This window comes from Mastomys coucha, unplaced genomic scaffold (genome assembly GCF_008632895.1).
Source record: "Mastomys coucha isolate ucsf_1 unplaced genomic scaffold, UCSF_Mcou_1 pScaffold5, whole genome shotgun sequence".
NCBI lineage: Eukaryota > Metazoa > Chordata > Mammalia > Rodentia > Muridae > Mastomys > Mastomys coucha.
In genome coordinates this window covers 41,527,150-41,547,208 of record NW_022196911.1, presented here as the reverse complement: position 1 = coordinate 41,547,208, position 20,059 = coordinate 41,527,150, and the positions used below count along the sequence as shown (strand labels likewise).

The 20,059-nt window shown below is 43.6% G+C and overlaps 1 protein-coding gene across 1 annotated transcript; it reads right to left on the bottom strand.

The window, feature by feature from the left end:
* Positions 1–8,006: 8,006 nt before the first annotated feature.
* Positions 8,007–11,179, bottom strand: Fam71b (family with sequence similarity 71 member B). The gene is made up of 2 exons (XM_031350800.1): positions 10,439–11,179; positions 8,007–9,419 (listed from the first exon to the last, which is right to left on the bottom strand). The coding sequence occupies exons 1-2, from the start codon at positions 11,060–11,062 to the stop codon at positions 8,124–8,126; spliced, it is 1,920 nt and encodes a 639-aa protein (XP_031206660.1). The 5' UTR covers positions 11,063–11,179; the 3' UTR covers positions 8,007–8,123.
* Between the last annotated feature and the right edge of the window lie 8,880 nt (positions 11,180–20,059).

Here is a 20,059-nt window from a genome sequence, read left to right as displayed (position 1 = left end):
CTGCACCCACTATTGAAGGATCAACTCCACAGCCATCTAGGCTTCCAGTATCTGTTGACCTTTGAATGTTGAAAGCCCCAAGGTTAGATTTTTGCAAGCACCTCCCCCATGCAGCTGCTGAAGGCTTCTTGTTACTGCACATCCACCATTCCCCTCCAAATACCTCGTTCCTCCCTCTCCACCTCTGCAAACACATTTACTCTTTTTTAAAATTTAGATTTATTTTTGTTGCTACTTATGACTGTAATTTTGTTACTGTTATGAATCATAATGCAAACATCTGTGTTTCCTGATGGTCATTTGACTAATGGAGTCGTGATCCACAGGTTTAGAACTGCTGCCTTTGTACAATTATGTGTTTGAACCATCTGGTGCCCTGGAGGTCAGAAGAGGGTTTTGGATCTGCTGGAACTCGGGTTACACGTGGTTGTGAGTTGCTATGTGGGTGCTAAGAATCAAACCGAGATCCACTTTCAGAATGAATGCCCTTAAAGCTATCAGTCGTACCTAGACACATTTACTCTTCAGAGAAGGTCCCCAGGTTTCCCTGGAAACCCATCTTCACCATGCAAACAATATGAGCACATGTGGGTTTTAAACTTTATATTATACAGTTTAGAAATTAAATATAAGGCAGTTTATACTAAAGGTTTTTACATTTTATAATTTCATGTATAATATAGCATACTTTTGGAATTCCTTGTGTGGTATTCATAACTTATATACTTAATTAGTGTACATTGCTGTGGAGTATTCAATTTCCTTTTGAGAGGGAGCACTGTGAACTGATCACTGGACTTCACTGGTGCTAGACAAGAGCTCTACTCCCAGGCCTATCTTGTCGCTTATCAATATATTGAAATAGTTACCTGTCATGACCATTCCTTTGTAAAGTCCCTTAAAATTTCAATTTCATATTTATGAAAGACATTTCAAAATAATGTGGTTTGTCATAAAGCTCTCTTTGACGTAATCAAAAGGGATAAACGTTGTTGTTTATTTGTTCATTGTGGTTTTGTTTTCAAGACAGGGTTTCTCTGTATCAGAGCCCTGGCTGTCCTGGCCTCGCTGGACTTTACCACTGCTGAAATACTTGCACATGTGCCTCTGACATCACGCACCCCTCCCTTTCACTCTGTAAATCATTTCTATCCTGAATTTTGTGTTTATCATCATCATTTGTTTGTTCTTCCATAGGCTTCCAGCAGATATGTCCTCCAGGCACTGTATGCTCTTGTTTATTCTTTTATTTTAAAATTCCCTTTCTTTTATGTATATGGCTATTTTGCATACATGTGTATCTGTATCATATGCATGTCTGGTGCCTGCAAAGGTCAGGAGAGGGTGTCAGATCACCTGGAACTGGAATTAGAGATGGTTTTGAAGGGCCATGTGGGTGCTTAGAATTGAACCCAAGGCTACTGAAAGAGCAGCCAGTACTCAGAACAGCTGGGCTGGCTCTCTCGTCTCTGTTCCTGTTTTTATCTGCTCTACGAATGGAATGCCATGTAATCATCCTGTCTGAATTTTATTAGTCTATGTTATATAACATCCACTCGTTCGAGCACGGGTAGCTGCCGTTTGTTTTCACTGCCGAATAATAGGGCCCTGCAGCCATATATCACAGTTTATGAATTTTCCTGTTTGATGAATATTTGGTCTGTGTCCAGGCTCTTGTTATAACAGATTGTTTTTCTACAAACTTTTTTCTGGTTGGCTCCTGATAAGTGTTTCTCAGAGTTTCTCCAGGGTATGTATTCATCAGAGGAAGGAGAATCGTTGACATTTCCTAGATCAGAGACAACAAGCTTTTCTCTAAAGGGCAAGATAGTAAATATTTAAACCGTGTAGGCTGTAGAATATACAGCAACTCAAATCTTCCATTTTAACATGAAAACGGCTGTAGACAACACTAGCTACAGCTGTATCCAATAAAACATTATTCAAGGCCAGGGAGATGACTCAGTAAAGTGCTTGCAGCTCAAGCATGAGGACCTGAGTTTGGATCCTTAGCAAACACATTAAAAGCCAGGTGCTGAGACTGGGAAATCCCTGATGTTCACTGGCCAGCTAATCTCTAAGCAGATGAGCTTCAGTTTCAATGAGACATACTGTCTTAAAAGTAAGGTGGAGGAAGATTGAAGAAGACACCTGACCTCAACTTTTGGCCTACATGCACACATCTATAGGTACTTATGAAACACATGTACATACAAAATTGGTTCACCTTAATCAAAACTCCAAGGGCTGCATTAGGTCTGTATTAGGTCTCAAACTCAGGACTAAGGGCTAACTGGGGTGCCTATTTAACATATCAGTGTGGACCTGGCTGCCAGGTTCTCCCTGCATCCCTCAGGCCCTTCCTGTTATAGGGCATAGCTGACCTGTACCCTGTCCCCTATCCTAAACTTCTCTACCTCAGGACCTGGGCTGCCATTCCCCTAGCTGCTCTTTCCTATATAGTCCAGCCATTTTGGTTCCCTGGCCCTTTTTGTTTCTACCCTTTACCTTCCTGGCTTCTTGATCTCCTGGTTCACTGGTCTCCTGGCTCTCCCTGCCCGCCCCCTCCTCTCATAGCCCAGATCAAGGTCATGTTCACTCTGGGCTCTCTCGGCTGTCTCTGCCTCTAACTATGCTCTCCCCCATAACTGCAATAAGCTTTCTCCCCTCCCGTACCTAAGAGCAATCATGTCCTTCCTTTTCTTATTTTTAGTTTTTCATTCAGTCTGCAAGATTTGGTCATCTTAAACATGGCCCACCAATCCTAATCTAGACGATGCCTTCTTAACTCTTTCTGCTTTTTGACCAGGAGATTCTTATGAGACTCCAGTTATATAGGTGTTTAAAATAGGTATACATGTAAAATTATTGCCAAAAATAATTCAGTTAGGTAGATATGGTGTATTGACGGAGACGTTCCTCTCAAAGGCACATACAGGCATGTGAATACCTGGTCTCTTGCTGGAAGTGCTATTTGGGAAGGCCATGGAACCTTTCAGAGGTGGAGACTTGCTAGAGAGAGGACATCACTAGGAGTGGGCTTTTGAGATTTTATAATCTTGCCTAACTTTCTGCTCTCCCTCCCTTTGCTTCCTTCATGGTTGAAAGATGTGATCAGCTGGCTCCCTGCTCCAGCTTCTGCTCGTAAGGCCTTCCCTGTGCCTTCCCTGCCTCTAGAGACTCTCCCTCTGGAAGGGTAAGCCACAATAAATTCTACCTTCTCTAAGTTGATTCTAGTCCTGGCACTTCATCACAGCAGCAAAAAAGTTACAAATCCAGTTTGCTAGCCAAGATGCAGGACATAGGAAAAGCCTGACGGAAACCTGTGAGTTAATAAGCCAATTTCAAAATATAACTTTATAAGGTATTTGTTAGCATCAGGGCCTCCGAAATCCGTGACGTCACATAGGCGGGCCTCACAAACCTGTTGCCAAGGCAACAGCCACCATAGTCCCGGAATCCATTGGGCTCACCTCCCACCTTTACCTGTGTCCACCGCGTCACTACCCATATATATATGGGGGCACACTCCTCTCTTGCTCTCTCTCCCTCCTCCTTCTCTTTCCAATACCACCTCGTGTGTCTCTCTCCCAATTAAAGCTCTTACACATGGAACTATTTGGGCCTAGTGTGTGTTGTGTCCTGACGAGAGCCACCATTCTTTTTTTTTTTTTTAAGTTTGTTTGTTTGTTTATTTTAAGATTTATTTTATTTATTTTATGTGTATGAGCACACTGTAGCTGTACAGATGGCCGTGAGCCAACACGTGTGTGGCTGCTGGGAATTGAACTCAGGACCTTTCCGTCTCCGCTCACTCTGGCGTAATTCACTGTAGCTGTCTTCAGACGCACCAGAAGAGGGCATCAGATCTCATTATGGATGGCTGTGAGCCACCATGTGGTTGCTGGGATCCGAACTCAGGACCTTCAGAAGAGCAGTCAGTGCTCTTACCCTCTGAGCCATCTCACCAGCCCGAGAGCCACCATTCTAACACATCAATATTTATGGAATTGCCCTGCACTGGTGGACAATTTGCTTCCAGAAGACAAGGGGTCTTGAATGTAAAACACAGCACAAGGCATAAGAATATCTCCCTTCAGGTTGTTGGTCAAGAAAGTCCATCCCAGAAGTCTCTAAGTAACACAGACTGTTGTCATGGTCCTTATTTGTCTTTCCTAAGTATATAGTGAAGCCCTGCTGCTGAAGACTGTACTGTGGCTACAGGACAGAGAAAAACCATTCTCAAACTGACTGAGAAGCTTCCTCTGTGCTGGCTAGCTAGCTAGCTGTATGGCTGCAGACAGTGCTACACAGGCTGCTGGGAGAGAAACCACATCAGTGGCCTCACCAAACATTGGACCCTGCATGCCCCTCACTCATCAGGCAAGATGTACCCACTGCTGCCATAGTTACACATTTGTTAAAGAGTGACTGATTGCTCTTTGGTTGGATTTGAGGCCGGATCCACAGAAGAGATGTATAGTTTGAGTGAGAATAGCCTCCATAGGCTCATATGTTTGAATACTTGGCTACATGGTCATGCTGCCAAATAGCCTTCTACCCATGAATATTTATGTTCATACCCTACCCATAGACCTGGGATGCTACCAACTTTGGCCAGAGAAACTTCTTTATGCCATGGGCAGTAGTCAATGGAGAAATGCCCAATTAGTTAATGTGTTCAGAGTAAGAGACTGAGTTCTCAGCCCCCTATGGAGCATACATACCATATACCTCACCACAAATGCTCAGGGAATACTGAGTATGAAGAGGCATGGATGTAAGAGCTGGAAGATGGGGAGGAGTGCTGTGGAATGCTGTCTTCTAGGCATGTCATGGTTATTCCATTTTTTTATTAGATATTTCCTTTATATTGCAAATTTTTATCTCCTCTGAACCCCCTCCTCCTGCTCACCAACCTACGCTCTCCTACTTCCCTGTCCTGGCATTCCCCTACACTGAGACATCAAGCCTTCACGAGACCCAGGGTCTCTCCTCTCATTGATGTCCCACAAGGCCATTCTCTGCTACATATGCTGCTGGAGCCATGGGTCCCTTTGGGGTTATTCCATTTGTAAACCCTCAGCAGCTGGGGTTCCCTGCATGTGGTGAAGCCACACACTCAAGGGGTAGGTGTGGTGAGTGATCTCCAGACTCCACTCCTAGTTGAGGAGCAATTGACAGTTGATAGCTGCTTGGAGAAGGGGAATTACACATTTGTTACAGAATGACTGATTGCTCTTTTATAGGCTTTGAGGCATGAGCTACAGGAAAGATGTGGTAGTTTGCATGAGAAATGGCCCCCAAAGGCTCATATGTTTGAATACTTGGTCCCAAACTGGTGGAGCTATTTGGGAAGGATTAGGAGGTGTGGCCTTGTTGGAGAAGGTGTATCACCTGGTAGGAGCATTCCATGCACTACACCCTTGCAGATGTGGGCAGTACTAACTAAACTCACTAGATTATTTAAAAAAAAAAAAAGATAAAGTTGAGAAGGTGATTTGTTGGGAAAGATATGGGGGAAGTTGGAGGAGAAAATGGGTGATAAATGTCATATTTTATTATGTAGAAGTAGGAAATTCTCAAGTGAAAAAAAAAATAAAACCATTTTAAAAAGTTCTTTGGAGCCCCCACCCAGTGCCACAAAGCCAGGTGAACAGAGCAAGCCTGAGCCAACTCCCATCCCATGCCATGTGACTCAGGCAAGTGGAACATGCCCAAGACAACCTTCATCATGTACCACATGTTGCAGGAAGGGCATAGCACTCCTGAGATGACTCCAGACACCCAGAGGCCCTGGGCACCTCTAAGAAAGAGCAAGTCAGGGAGAAATGGAAGAGGAAGAGAAGGATAATGTATGTAGCCTCAGCTGAAGGCCTGTTATCAACAAAGACCAAGGGGGCGTTCCTGGTCTGAGCTGCCGCTACCTGGGGCTGTGTTGATGTCTGAGGGCTGTGCAGAACTGGCCCCACCCATCGCCAGTCATATGGCAGCATGGGGTCACTGGAGCGATGCTCTCTCCTCACCCTCATCCCTTGCCACAGCAGGCTGGAGAGCTGGTCCTACCCCTCACCAGCTTCAGTACTTCAGAGAGTGGACTCTGCACCCCACCTGGGCAGCACAGTTCTGGTGGTAGAGGCAGAGCAGGAGGACTGGCCTTCCACTTTTGGTGAGCTAGCTGGGGCAGTGCTGGAGAGCTCACCCTGGTGGTGTGGGTGTGGGAGAGCTAATGGGCTGACCAGCTCAGCTACCACCCAGTCCCAGATCCAGGGCTGTGAGTTGACCCACCCCAACATCTATCCCATGGATGAACTGCTGGAGTACGTGAAGGGGGTGCACCTGCAGATCCAGGCTGCAGGATCTCTATGACACAGGGCAATAATAACAGGATATCAGAGAGAAGTTCTGGGGAGGCTTCAGTGTTGATAGTATAACAGAAGCCAGAGGCTTCGAACCAGACCAATGATTCGTTGTAATGAACGTTTGCAAGTCAAGATGTGTGAACAAAGAGGTATACTGTGGGACACACTGTGACACACTGCAGCTTCCACAATGATGTGTTTTTTGGTTGGGTTGAGTTTTTTGTGTTTTTTTTTTTTTTTTAATTTTCTTTTGATGAGAAGGTTGCAAGGGCAGAGGGTAGAATGGAGAGATGAGCAGGACTCGGGTGCAGGTTGTGAAATTCACAAAGAACCCATAAAAAGTTCTTTGGAATACATTTAATTATATTGTTTATCAGAGTAAAGCAAGTTTACATATGCATGAGATGCATGTTACTTTTTTCATAGAAATACTGGGTCTGGAGAGATGGCACAGTGATTAAATGTGTCCTGCTTATGCAGAGGACCTATGTTTACACCCCAGCACTCATGTTCAGTAGCTCCCAACTGCCTGAAACTCTAGTTCCATGAGAATCTAGCCTCTAGTCCCTGGGACACTTGTACACACATGCATATACCCCACCCACCCCCCACATGATTTAAAATAATTAAGATAAATCTCTAAAAAGTCACATCTTGATTGAACATGTGATACTTCAAGGAGGAACATCTTCAACATTTTTCAGATTTGACCTATACTTTGATTTAATAATTATCATTGCTCAGATTGACACTTTACATAATAAATACATACTCCAAAATGACAGAAATAAGTTCAGGGCTTTTTCAGAAAGTATGAGGAATTGGTCCCTGATCTCAAGCCAACATGCATTTATCAATATTTTATAAATCTCTTATCAGCAATTCAAGTATTAATTTTCCAAGTCAAGCATGTTCACAGAATATAGTTCAGCAATATTTATATACTAAAGGGGGTAAAAACAATTAAAGATCTTTGCTTTCTGTAATTCTTTTTATTTTTTATTTTTTTTTTATGAGAGCAGAGAGAACCGCTGTAAAGCCACTGTGGCTCCTAGCTTGCAGCGGCCTTTACTCTGCTGTTTCAGATGCCTTTCATGGGTGAAGACTGTGGCAGCGTGTCCAAGGAGAAGTGTGTTGTGTGTTCAGAGTCAAAGCTGCTCTGCAAAGTTATCTCAGGCTTATTCATTTTGATTTTGAATTCTTTGTATTTACAAATTCAGAAAGCTTTAACTGTTGCTAGATTTTGTTGTTGTGTTGTTTGTCTATTTGCCATTCTACATTTAGGATTTGCACCTACAGTTTAAGAAGCCTTGATTTAGATCATAGACTTTCCTATGCCAATTGCACCATAAGGCCACAGCATCTTCTTGCTCCGTGTCCCCTCAAATCTGGATGAGACTCACTTTTCCCACTCATGAATGACCATTTGGAAGGAAGGGAGAATGGGTGCACAGTTCCCCCAGTGACCCATGACCTCCCCTTAGGAAACCAAAGATAAAAGTGGCTAAAATGTTCTTGCTTCAGCATTGGCTTGCGGAGACCTGCGGTGGGAGGGCTTACCTCACTGGAGCAGTTAATGTCACAGAAGCTACTGTGAAGTCACTGACAGGGTGTGTGACACAGAAATGTAAACAGAAGACAGGATTCTTTTAGAGTTATATAGCCTTTATTATCGAAACTGCCATTACAGAAGCTGGAATTGGCTCACTGTTGCTCCTCTGAGCCCTGGTCTCTGTTGCTGCTTCCTACTCTGGATCTTATTTAAATGGATTTGGTTTCAAGGATGATCTTCTCCATTGTCTCAGAGATTATGGTATCGTTGAATTCTAAATCGTTGCTTTTCTCCACCGTTGTCTCTATGTCTTGCTTCTTCTCCACCAACTTCGTTACAATGTCTACCCCTCCTCTATCACACGAGGTGTCCACTGTTTTTGAACTAGGCCTTACTAGGAAACTCCTGAAAAAAGATCTAATCTTAGTAGCTCTCTTACTCACAGACCCCATGCCAGCTGGTGATCGGTTCTTCCTGGGTTTGTGACCAGTCCTGGATTCACTTTTGTAAGGGGAGTTGTGTCTCTTGCCCCTTAAGTTGCCTTGCCCTTTCCCCTTCTTCTCCTCTCTTATTTTCCCGTGGCTAGATGCAGACCGGTAGGAAGACGGCTTCCGGTTCTTGTCCTTGGAACTGTGACGACTCGTTCCTGACCTTCGGTGATGGGAACTTTTCCTGTTAGTCTTTCTGTCCATTCGTCTCTCTCTCTTTTCCTTCTGTGTTTCAGAGCTCGTGTGGGAAACCTTCTGGCTCCCATCCCTTTCACACATGTAGCCTTCACTCTGAAAGGTTGACAGGAGGGGAGCTTCAGGTTTATCTTCAGCAGGCCCCTTGGTCTTCATGCTGCCTGCAAATGCCACATTCAGACTGGTGTCTGGGGAGCCACCAGCATCACCCTCTGTAAAAAGGGCCTCCGAAGTAGATTTAATGGCTCCTGCCAAGGCCACGTCCACACCTCCTGAGATGATGTTTGCAGCAACTGCCATGGCCTTGCTGGACTCACTTCCTACTTGATCTTTGGCAGCTGTTCCTGCCATGGCTGCCGGGCCTGACTCTGATTGACTTGGAGACTTGGTTGTTGTTGCCGCCATGCTTAGGACACCTGAAATCGGGCTTGTAGCTGAGCCCGTCTTTGCCATACCCGCTGAGGGGGCTGTTACTGCTGCAGCCATGGTGCCACCTGCTACCCCTGCCGCCCCTGCCGCCCCTGCTGCCCCTGCCATCCCTGCTGCCCCTGCTGCTCCTGCTTCCCCTGCTGCTCCTGCTTCCCCTGCTGCTCCTGCTTCCCCTGCTGTTCCTGCTGCCCCTGCTGCTCCTGCTGCCCCTGCCGCTCCTGCCGCCCCTGCCACCCCTGCCGCCCTTGCTTTGGCAGGTCCTGGAATAGCAGCAACTGCAGCAACTGGTTGTGTTCTCTCTCCTCCTGCAAATGCAGCAGAAGCGGCTTCTGACACGTCTTGGGATGTTTGAAACCTAGACTCTCGATCCCCTTCTCTGCGGATCTCTGAGACCTGTGCCAAGGAGAGAAGAAACAGTAAGATAGAGGTGGCAGAGAGGTCAGAGTGCTCCCAGTTTCTCTCTCATTCTGGAGCTCAAAGCTTCTTACTGAAACTGAATCTGAACTCCCATGACAAGGTCCCTCTCACTGCACTGCAGTCAATGCCATTTAGACTCAGCTGTGCAATTTCTAGGACAAAACGAAACACTGTTGCAGAATGTATTTTCCACATTTGTGTTTGTGTTCGCAGGACACATTTCTACAAATGGAATTGTTGGCTCAAGGGGATACACAGTACAGGGTAATAGATCCTGGCCCAAGGGAAGGAAGTGAAAAGTGTTCTACACTAAAAAGCTGATTTCAGAAATAGATTAGTGGCTACCAGGTCCTGGGCAGGCTACTGGGGAGCAGGAATGTAGAGAATATAACTAACAGATAAGAGGAATAGCTTCCTATGTCCTATATTCTATGGATGTCTATGATTGACAGTCATTAATCTTATTTATCTAAATAACAAGAGGATTTTGAATATTCTGAGCACAAGGAAATGACTGATATCTGGGGTGGTAAACATAACCAATCACCCAAATTTGATCATTTCATACTAGATACCAGTATCAATATCACACTATACCATGTTAATATGTATAATTAATATATGTTAATCAAAATTTAAAATTATTTTGGTCAGCTGTGGTGGCATCTGCCAGCAACCTCAATATTTGAGAGGCTGAGACAGGAAGATGGCTAATCCAAGGCCAGCCTCAGCTACATAGTGAGCTGAGCTCCAGGCCAGGCTGGACTACATCTTGAGAACTTGTGTCCAAAAAAAGAGAATACATATAATCTATCTGCTTCATTGTACATATTACAAAATATATATGTGTGTGTTATATACACACACACACACACACACACACACACACACATATAAAACAGTGGGGCAGGTGGGCCAAAGAAAGCCCTAACCAGGTGGGACCTGCTGAGATGCCCCCCAAAGCTCCCATCATGTTCAAATCTTTAGAAACTTACGGGTGCGCCTTTGGTGTCCATGCTTGTGTCGACAGAGGGAAGCATTGGGTTACTGATGCAAGTGTTCATTGGTGGCCTCAGGAGATAGACAAGCTTTTCCCAGTAACAAAAGAGGTCTTCTCGTGCGTCAGAAGAGGGACACAGCTGCAGATAAAAAGTTCGGCCTGTGGCAAGCTTCAGGCGCAGCTGCTGTTTCTCGTGATCATGAATGGAGATCTTAACAAACTTCAAAGGAAGCAGCCTAGTGAGCTCTAAAGCCTTTGAAGGCTTGCAACCTCTCCCCTTGATGAACCGGGCTCGTCTGCCATGGTCTTCACAGACTTTAGCTGGTCGGGCCAGCAACATGACATCAGGTAGTGGAAGGACTGGGCTGGTAGATGCAATGCACACAGTCACCATTCGGACGCGGTTGTGAACATCAATCACCTCTCCTTTTTTGCTAATCTGGATAAAGTCGCTCTCAAACATCGGTGCATACTTGAAAATATCATACTCTCCTCCCTTGTACAGCTGTCGTTGTAGGTTTCCCATGGAGGTGTTGAACACGCCCATGGATCGGTAACTGTGGGCAGTGTAATAAGGTAACAAACATTCACTGCTCACGGTTTTCTTCATCCCAGGCATCTCTGTCAACCACAAATTGTGTCCCCAAGGAAGGGAGGGAGTGAGGGCAAATGCCCATCTCCCAGCAAGGTTTCTGCCCACATGTCCTCACACCTGCACAGTTATCCTCTGCCACCCTTTGTGACCTGTCACCAGCACACACCCCTTTGTCCTGCCCTTTAAGCAGTCACCCCTCAAATCAGACCAACACCCTCCTCCATACTCAGGCACACTACCAGCTGCCAGAGTATAGGTGTGGGTGTGCTGGGCATGTTAAACATCAGACTGCTGGAATGCCTGCATTATAAGCATCTACGTCTGGTATCTTCAGTTCTACTGTTAGTCTCATTACAGATGCTCTTCCCAGGACTGTCTTCCTGCAAATACATCTTTGCCTCACCTGAATGACCTCCTGGGGATAGAATCCTCGAGGTGGGGTGTGGTTTGCTAGTGGCAGGACCCCATCTGGATTCTCCTTCACCGAGGCCTCAGTGTGTAACAGCACAGTCTGGGTAGGCTTCCCACGGTTGTTAAGGGAATAGTCCTCAGCAGTTCCTGAGATGTGTCAAGGCTAGAGTTTTATCAGTACACTTGGGATCTCTACAGCTTGCCAGGTCACTTTTCCATTTGGAGGAAGTTAATTTTTTTTCAAAGCCATAAGTTACAGCAGGAAACCAAGGCTGCAGATTCTTGCCTGGGGTCAGAGTTCAGTGCCGGATTCTAAGCCAGTCTTGTTAACTGCTGTCAGAGCTTTTCTCCGTGTCGGGCTGTGGACTGTCCAACTCCAGCTCTTCACACGTAGAGAAGCTTGATGGTCAGTAGTGTGTGGGCTTGAGTGTTACTGGGAACATGAAGGACTCAGAGGTGCCTTCTTCCTCAACCCCATGCCTACCTCATAAACCACTGACGTTTGGGTTCTTGGAATAGCTTTTCAAGAGAAATTGTAGCAAATGCATCTTTCTTTACTTGGCAGAAGGTGATGAAGCTGAAATCCCCCTCCTCCAGTTAGAAAAGTACTTCTAAAGTAAACCCACACCCACCCTACTCCCTACCCCTCCTCTCGGTGATGACTAGGTAGAGATCTTGAAATAAACTCCAGCCACAGAAGTGGCTGTTCTGTTCTACCAGAGTTCTGTTCTACCCTTATGTTCACCTCAGTGTGGATTGCTCCACAGCTTTTCAGTAAATATGAATCTGTGTCTATTGAGGCTAACTCTCCCATGCATTTATGCAACAAAGATTTCATCAGCAAGCATTTTGTTCATTACCAATAAGGGAAAGAAATGGAAAAAGTAAAGTTGTTTACCACAGGAAAACTAAAATATTTTTCCTAGGGATATTGAGTTACTTCTCCAGAAAGAGTGGCAGAGTGACTTGTAAGGAGATAATGATTAGGAGTCCATAATATTAGATATTATTGACTAAGAAATAAGTCACAAGTTTCTCGCTCCTTACTTTCTGTCATTTAACCCTGTCTCTATACATTATATATTATACTATTCGATTATAAAGTATATAATCTCCTAAGTCCATCACAGATGTATTACTAAAATGAGAAATTTGCCTAGCATGTATGAAACTCTGAGTTGGATCTCTTGCACTGAATATTTTTATTATTTCCTTTTTGATTGAAACCGGGCTGGACAGATAACTCAGTAGATAAAGGCTTCTGTTGCAAAACCTGGTGACCTGAGTTTGATCCCAGGAACCTACATGATGATGGAAGGAGAGAACCATCTGGCAGAAGTTGCCCTCTAACCTCCACACATTTGTCATGGTGTACGCACACACACACATACACTAAATATAAAGAATTTAAAACTGAGATAAATCATAGTAATATCATTGGGAGTTTAATTGTGAGCCAAGCATGGTCCTAATCAGTTTATGTTAAGAAAAGATTTTTCTACATAATATTCTTATAAAATGTAGGTCTAGCCAGGCAGTGGTGGCGCATGCCTTTAATCCCAGCACTTAAGAGGTAGAGACAGGCAGATTTCTGAGTTTGAGGCCAGCTTGGTCTACAGAGTGAGTTCCAGGACAGCCAAGGCTATACAGAGAAACCCTGTCTCAAAAAAATCAAAACAAAAAATGTAGGTCTAACTATCATACTTATTGTATGGGGTGGGGGTGACATCAAGGCTCAGAGAAATTAGACAACTTCACTAAGGTCACAAGGAGATGAAAGAAATGTATGTCCCCAATCATACGATGGTTAAAATTATATTAGATTGGGTAGCACTAATGGAAGGTAAAATATAAGCAGTATGCAACATAAATGTCCCTAATTTAACATCATTAGCAGCATACTCTGTGTTGAACCCTATCCCGAGAAAACAGCAATGGACGAAACAGAAAAGTGAACTTGGTCTTGTGGAGCTTTGGAGACACTGTAAGCCAATGTGTGATATTGGGTGTCCAATGCTGATAAGAACTGTGGAGAAAGGTAAGTAGGCGTGTGGGACAGGAGTGAGGGCTACCAGGAGAACTGAAGAAAGTTCAGCAAGACCCAGCTTTGGGTGTTTATGGGATCCCTGAGTGTGCAGAAACTAGTGTCTCAGCATCTATGTACACTTCTGGGGCTTTTTCCCCCTTTGGTTTTTTTCCTTATTTGGTTGTTTTTGTCATATTCTGATCTGTTCATTTTTATTTATCTTATTTTATCATTCTTTAGATGTCTGTTTTCTAATGAGAGACAGAAAGGGTTGATCTGGATGGGAGGGGAGGTTTGGAGAGACTGGGAAGAGGCAGGGGATGGAAAACCATAATCAGAATATATTGTGTGAATAAAATCTATCTTCAGTAAAGAAAAGTGAAAAGTAAAAGAAAAAAGAAGGTTGAAAAGGTCAAGGAAAGGGAGGAGGAAGAGAAGGAGAGGGAAGAGGAGAGGGAGGGGATGATCTTTGAGCAAAGGCATAAAGAGGGTCAAAGGAAAGCCAGGCAGGAGTCAAGCTTGAGGAAAAACCTGGAGGCATAGTGACAAACCACAGCCATGCAGCAGAACATGGTTGGTATGTTTAAGGGAACTCGAAGGAGATTGGGGTCAGGAATGGAGTGTAGTCAGGGAATCGGGGTTGGAGTTGAAGTCAAGAGGCAGATAGCCAGGCTACCAGGAGGGATTTTCCTGGCACATCTACTTGCAGCCTCAGCAAGTCCCTTCCCACTCAGGCAAAGCTGGACCATTGCCTGCCACAGAAGGCTTTCAGGATGAGCCATACTGAAGCAGAGTGTGTGGCTTTACTGAGTAGTTAGGAAGGCACATAGGAAAAGGACAGTAGACAATCCACGGCATGGGTGGAGAAGCTCTAGCTTTCCAAGATAGAGCCATGCTTGGGTGTGCACTACAATCATTATGTCTAGGGTCCTGTGGCTTTCTCAGTTTAATTCCCAGAGCACACATTTACAAGAGTTAATAGTTAAGCAAAGCTTAATATTGCAAGTTTAAAAATACATGAGCTGGTATGCATCTTTTACAAAAATTCTTATCTGTGTGCGGGCCAGTTTGCCACATTGTGTGTGTAGAGGCCAGAGGACAACTTACAGGACTCTGCTTTCTCCCTGTATCCTGCTAGGTGGACATATTTTGTCTCACTGTGCCTAGGACTTACATGAAAAGAAGTAATACTTCTAGTTCACAAATATTCAAGACCTGTAAAACAGCATCCTAAAAACAACAATGATTCAAGCACAGACACAAGAAATAGCTTTATTCAGACCTCCCACTTGCACAGAATTCTATAGCATGAGAATGAAAATCCAAATTCATACTTAAATTAACTCCCTGATTTTTAAAGCTGTGTGAAAATGTCCTCTCTGCTTTCCAGAGTTGAAAATCAAACAGATGGCCCAACATTGAGATACGTTTGTTGATTGCCCTCCATGTTGTGCCTGTCACTATGCCAAGAGTATGCAGGTTGTCAAAACATATTTCAGAAATCTGCGAACCACAGCTCTCAGGCCAGCATAGGAATCAGTGTAACTCACTAATGGAGGAACATTCCAGATGTTGAAGCTGGTTCAGGTGAGAACTAGAAAAAGGCACCAGCATTAAAGAAAAGAATTTAGAGTGCTGTTGCCAGGTCAGAAAGAAAACCATGGTCTCCAGTGCACTGAAACCCTGAGCCTTGAGGTTGCTATTTCTGCTGAGTGGAAATCATTTGTGTCCTTTGAACGAAGGTCTATGGGTTATTAAGGAACTTCACAGAACTAAGACTCCCATCAGTAATGTATAGCTTTCACGATAGGTTGAAGTGTGATCACTGTACAAGACATAAATATGCCACATAATTGGGTTGTACATTTTCACTGGTTCAACTTTTTGGCATGTGAGACTTATCTCACTAATATGTTAAAAATAACAGCTGCTGATGGATGTTTTTGCCTTAACTAAATAACTTACACCTGCAGGTCCTAAACTTAGTGTGTCTTCCTGGTCCCATCGGTGTGTATGAATGTGTGTGTGTTTTGTGTCTCCGAGTGTGTCCATATACAATGTGTGTATGTAGGGTATGTGTGAATTCATGTAAGTAAATGTAGCCACACACATGACGTTGCATGCATGTGGAGGTCAGAAGACAACCCAGGTACCCCAGTTTACAAGCAAGCACCTTTACCTGCTAAGTCCACTCCCTGGTCACCGATGCTATTCTTTCTTTCTTTCTTTCTTTCTTTCTTTCTTTCTTTCTTTCTTTCTTTCTTTCTTTCTTTCTTTCTTTGTTTTGTTTCTCGAGACAGGGTTTCTCTGTGTAGCCCTGGCTGTCCTAGAACTCACTCTGTAGAACAGGCTGGCCTCAAACTCAGAAATCTGCCTGCCTCTGCCTCCTAAGTCCTGGGATTAAAGGTGTGCACCACCACTGCCTGGCACCAATGCTATTCTTAATAAATCATGTTATTCTAAAATAAGGTAATAGAATGCAATACTTAATTCTTAATAATCAATGTAATACTATTATTTTCATCCATTCTATGGGATAATATAAACTTCAGGGTGGGAATGTTAAATAACGACTTAATAAGCTACAGCAAGTGCCCATTGTCTACTCTATATGTTTTTAATGTACTTTTTCTTTAAAGGGAACATTGAGGCACACATATGGGTCATGATCTATCCTCAGAGAGTCTATAAGCTGCAGAACATTCATAAAAGACACAAGAAAAACAGGGAGGCAAATAGACAAATGATAGAGTAATTGTGGATGAGTAGAACAGATGTATCTAATATTTATCACTGTTTAAAACTCCAATAACTTTTTGTAAGAAAGAATGCCATCAAAAACTGATTCTAAAATTCCTTGCCTATATGTTTTAAATTGGGCTAAGGTTTAAGCAAGGTGAAGAAAGAGAGGCAAAACCACATGTAGCATGTTGAGTACAGACATGCATGGCTACAGACAATTAGAATCTGAACATTTCCTGTGTAAAGAGGTTACAGAGCACTAGAGTTTGTTCCCTGTTAGTATTTTGAACACTGGGCAGAGAGGCAGCTAGACAGACAGACAGACAGACAGACAGACAGACAGATAGATAGATAGATCCTTTTCAATGAGTCTGCAGCTTGGGGAGGAGGGAGGGGATGTTGTGAGCTAGGCAGGATGTGAAGGTGGGGAGATTTCCATACTATACACAATAGGTGCCTACTGGGTAAATCCCCAGGCTTAAAATATAATCCACAGTACTTTCATGTTGGGTGCTGCAAGGTGGGTGGCGTAGGAGGAGCCGCACTTTGCCTGGGCACCAGGACTTGAGGAAGCCAACTTGATTTCTGCATTGCTTTTGTGCTGTCTGGAAAGACCACAGGTACCTAAATCTTCCCCCGAGGGCCAGCATGCAAATCAGGTTGCTCCTGCCTTGGGGCTGAAGGGAAAGAAGCCAGTATACAAGACCGCAGGCAGCTGATCGAAAGAATTGTAATGCTCAATATTATACTCCAGCTGTCTTCCTCCTCTTCCTTCCTTCTGCCCTGCTCAGTCTCATGCAGCTGTACTCTCAACCCAAACTCTTCCCTCATCATGAGTTTTAGAACTAGTCCCTGAATTTCTTACTGTGCTGTCTGTATTTATGCAATGTGAGATATTTCACTTCAAGTCATACATTTGTTTATTTGGTGTTAACACTGAAGAGGACTGCAGCTAAACACACACACACACACACATACACAATCACATTAGAGACTGTTGTGCCAGGAAGTGTTTGTGAACCCCAAAAGACCACCATGGAGCTGTTTCCAATGCAATCAATCGCATTAGGGTCTCTTTATTACAAGCTCTGGCTTGGACTTCCCTCCAACTCATCCCTGACACAGCAGGATCAGAAGGCGGAACAGCCTCGAACCCTCAGCAGGACAAGATTTTTTAGGAAATGGGAGCAAGTGAGGGGTGTCTGACCTGGCAAGCATCTAATAGAACAACTATTGTAAGCCGACAGGTGAGCATTCGGAAGCAAGACTGTGAACAGTCACAAATGGTCCGAAAATACATCTGAAACAATCAGACTAATCTTTGATTAACTGTTGCTAGGCAGTAGCTAGGGAGTAACTGGGGTATAGGCCAAGGGCATATGTAGGGTCCTTCCTGGTACTTGGGTGCAGCTTGGATTCAGCTGCAGGTCAAGTTCTCAGGGTTTTGCTTTTTCTTTTAAGATGGAGGCCAGCCCTAAGATGGAGTAAGTTTGGCCTTTCAAGATAAAATAAGCTATTAAGAGGTAGAGATGTGACCCAGTAAATAATTTAACTCTTGGGAAAAAAAAATCAGAAAATGTAAAACATTATCTCTGAAAAGTGAGGTTAGAAGTGATCTTAAATTTCGTTTACCGACTTGATTATTGTATCAAAAGTATGAAACACTTTTGTAACTAGATTTGTATTTAGATTTTGTTTTCCATTTTTATTTTTATTTTACATATATAGATGTTTTACCTCTTTGTATGTCTATGCACTACATGCATACAATATGCCATCAGACACCAGTAGAGGGCTGAATTTCCTGGGGCTGTAGTAACAGACTGTTGTGAGCCACCCTGTAGGTACTGGAAATTGAACCTGGGTTCTCTGGAAAAGCAGCTATTGCTCTTAAAAGATAAGCTAGCTCTCCAGCTCCAATTAGATTTCTATGGTGGGCACACCTTTAATCCCAGCATCAGAGGCTGAAGCTGAAGGATCTCTGTGACCTTCCAGCTTTGTCTACATAGCAAGTTCCAGAACAGCCAGGATTACGTACTGAATCCTGTCTCAGAAAATAGAATAAAATAAATAATTTTAATTTTAAAAAACCCTTAGTTCTAAGCTTCCTGGTCATTTCAGCAATCACTAGCAATAACTTCTCCTCTTCCTTCTGAATGTCCTTTTCCACTTCTTCCCCCTTATTCCCTCCTCCTCCTCCTCCTCCTCCTCTTTCTCCTCCTCTTTATTCTATGCATATGTGTGTATACCTCTATGAAAATCTGCCGTATGTGTGTGAATACCCGTGGAGGCTGGAAGAGAGTACTGGATCCCCTAGAGCAGGGGTTACAGGTCGTGAACTGCCTGATGTATGTCTGGGAATGCAAGTCAGCTCTTCTGGATACCCCATCACTGACTTCTAGTCAAACGGAAATTTTCTGATACTTTATTCTTTTATTTTAAGTTAGAAATTTAAATATTTTAACATTATTTCACTTTATGTACATTAAAAAGATATATCTACCATTCTGGTTCCACTTGTTAGAAATGTGCTATATAGATTTTCTGCCATTGTGTGCATGCGCGTGCACACGCACTCTGGTGTCCTTTAGAGAATTACCCCTCCCTACCCTCAACCCAGACAACTGGATAGAGCTGACTCCTTATGGCACCTCTAATCCAGGAAGACTTAGAATTTCATAACCAAATCCTGTTGCCTCGACTGGATTGACCATGGTCTGCATGGCTGTGGACTCCACTGAGATCCAACATAAGTCCAACGTAACTCAAACACCAGGTCAATCTAGACAACAAAGTGAGGTTAGGAGCTTATTTATATAGCTAAAGATAGGTGTTTGCACCAGCTACAGCAGATTTCCCATGCAGATGAAGGCTTGTGTTGGCAACAATTACATCACCATCCCCTTTGTACCAGCTGCAGCACTAGGCCACTGTGGTCAGTGCCTTCCCTCCCTGGCCTAGTTGGAAAGAGTTAAGAACCATCTAGCATTCACCAAGGCTTGAGATATAGCAAAAATTAATGAATTAATATATAAATATATAAATAAATAATAAAATAAAACAAACCATGGTACCAATTGAACATCCATGTCTAGAGCTTCACCTCCTAGAACCAGAGCAAGCAGCTCTGTGTGCAGGATGGTCTCCATGTGACATCTGTACAATTTCAGAACAGCTGGTGTTGGCATGAGGGCACACCAGGTGGGTATTTAACTAACAGTCTATTTGCTCAAGGCAGCTAGAGAAAGAGCAACAGTTGCAAATTAAGAAGTTGCTATATAGTAAAGTGGATGTAAGCACTTAGGAATGTTGAAAATGAGGGAAAAGGAGATGAAGAAAAATGTGGATGTGCTTACAATGAGAACTTCAAGGGCATATGATTAATACCAGCAGTGATGTTCAGAGTGCTGTAATAAAGCTTAGCCCCTACCTAGTGTCCCACAGAGAGTGTCCTGCATCATTTGTATCAATGGGACTCATTTCTTCTTCTTAAATTAAAAATTAGGTTACCAATACAATGTACAAAGTAGCGGCCTCCACTGACATTTCCACCTCTACCTACTCTTATTCATCCCTTTCTCCCACCCTCCTATACCCTCCTGCTTCTTGACAGTCCCTTTAGTCACCTCCCCAAGAGAGCCACCTGCTGTCCTCCTGTCACAAGTTCCCCTCTCCTTCTAGACCTCTTCTTTTCTTCATGCTCCCTCTCCTATTTTCATGACCTGCATCCCTCGTAACTGCCCACATACACACACATTTAAATCTAGGATCCACTTTTGAGAAAACAAAAATCCTGTGCTGTTCATCTTTCTGAATCTAACTTTTTTTAAAAAAAAAAAAAA

Excerpts from the sequence above, each read along its gene's own strand:
- Fam71b (XM_031350800.1), bottom strand. The coding sequence starts at position 11,062 with ATGCCTGGGATGAAGAAAACCGTGAGCAGTGAATGTTTGTTACCTTAT. Across the intron at positions 9,420-10,438 it reads TGGACACCAAAGGCGCACCC|GTCTCAGAGATCCGCAGAGA; the intron begins GTAAGTTTCTAA and ends TCCTTGGCACAG.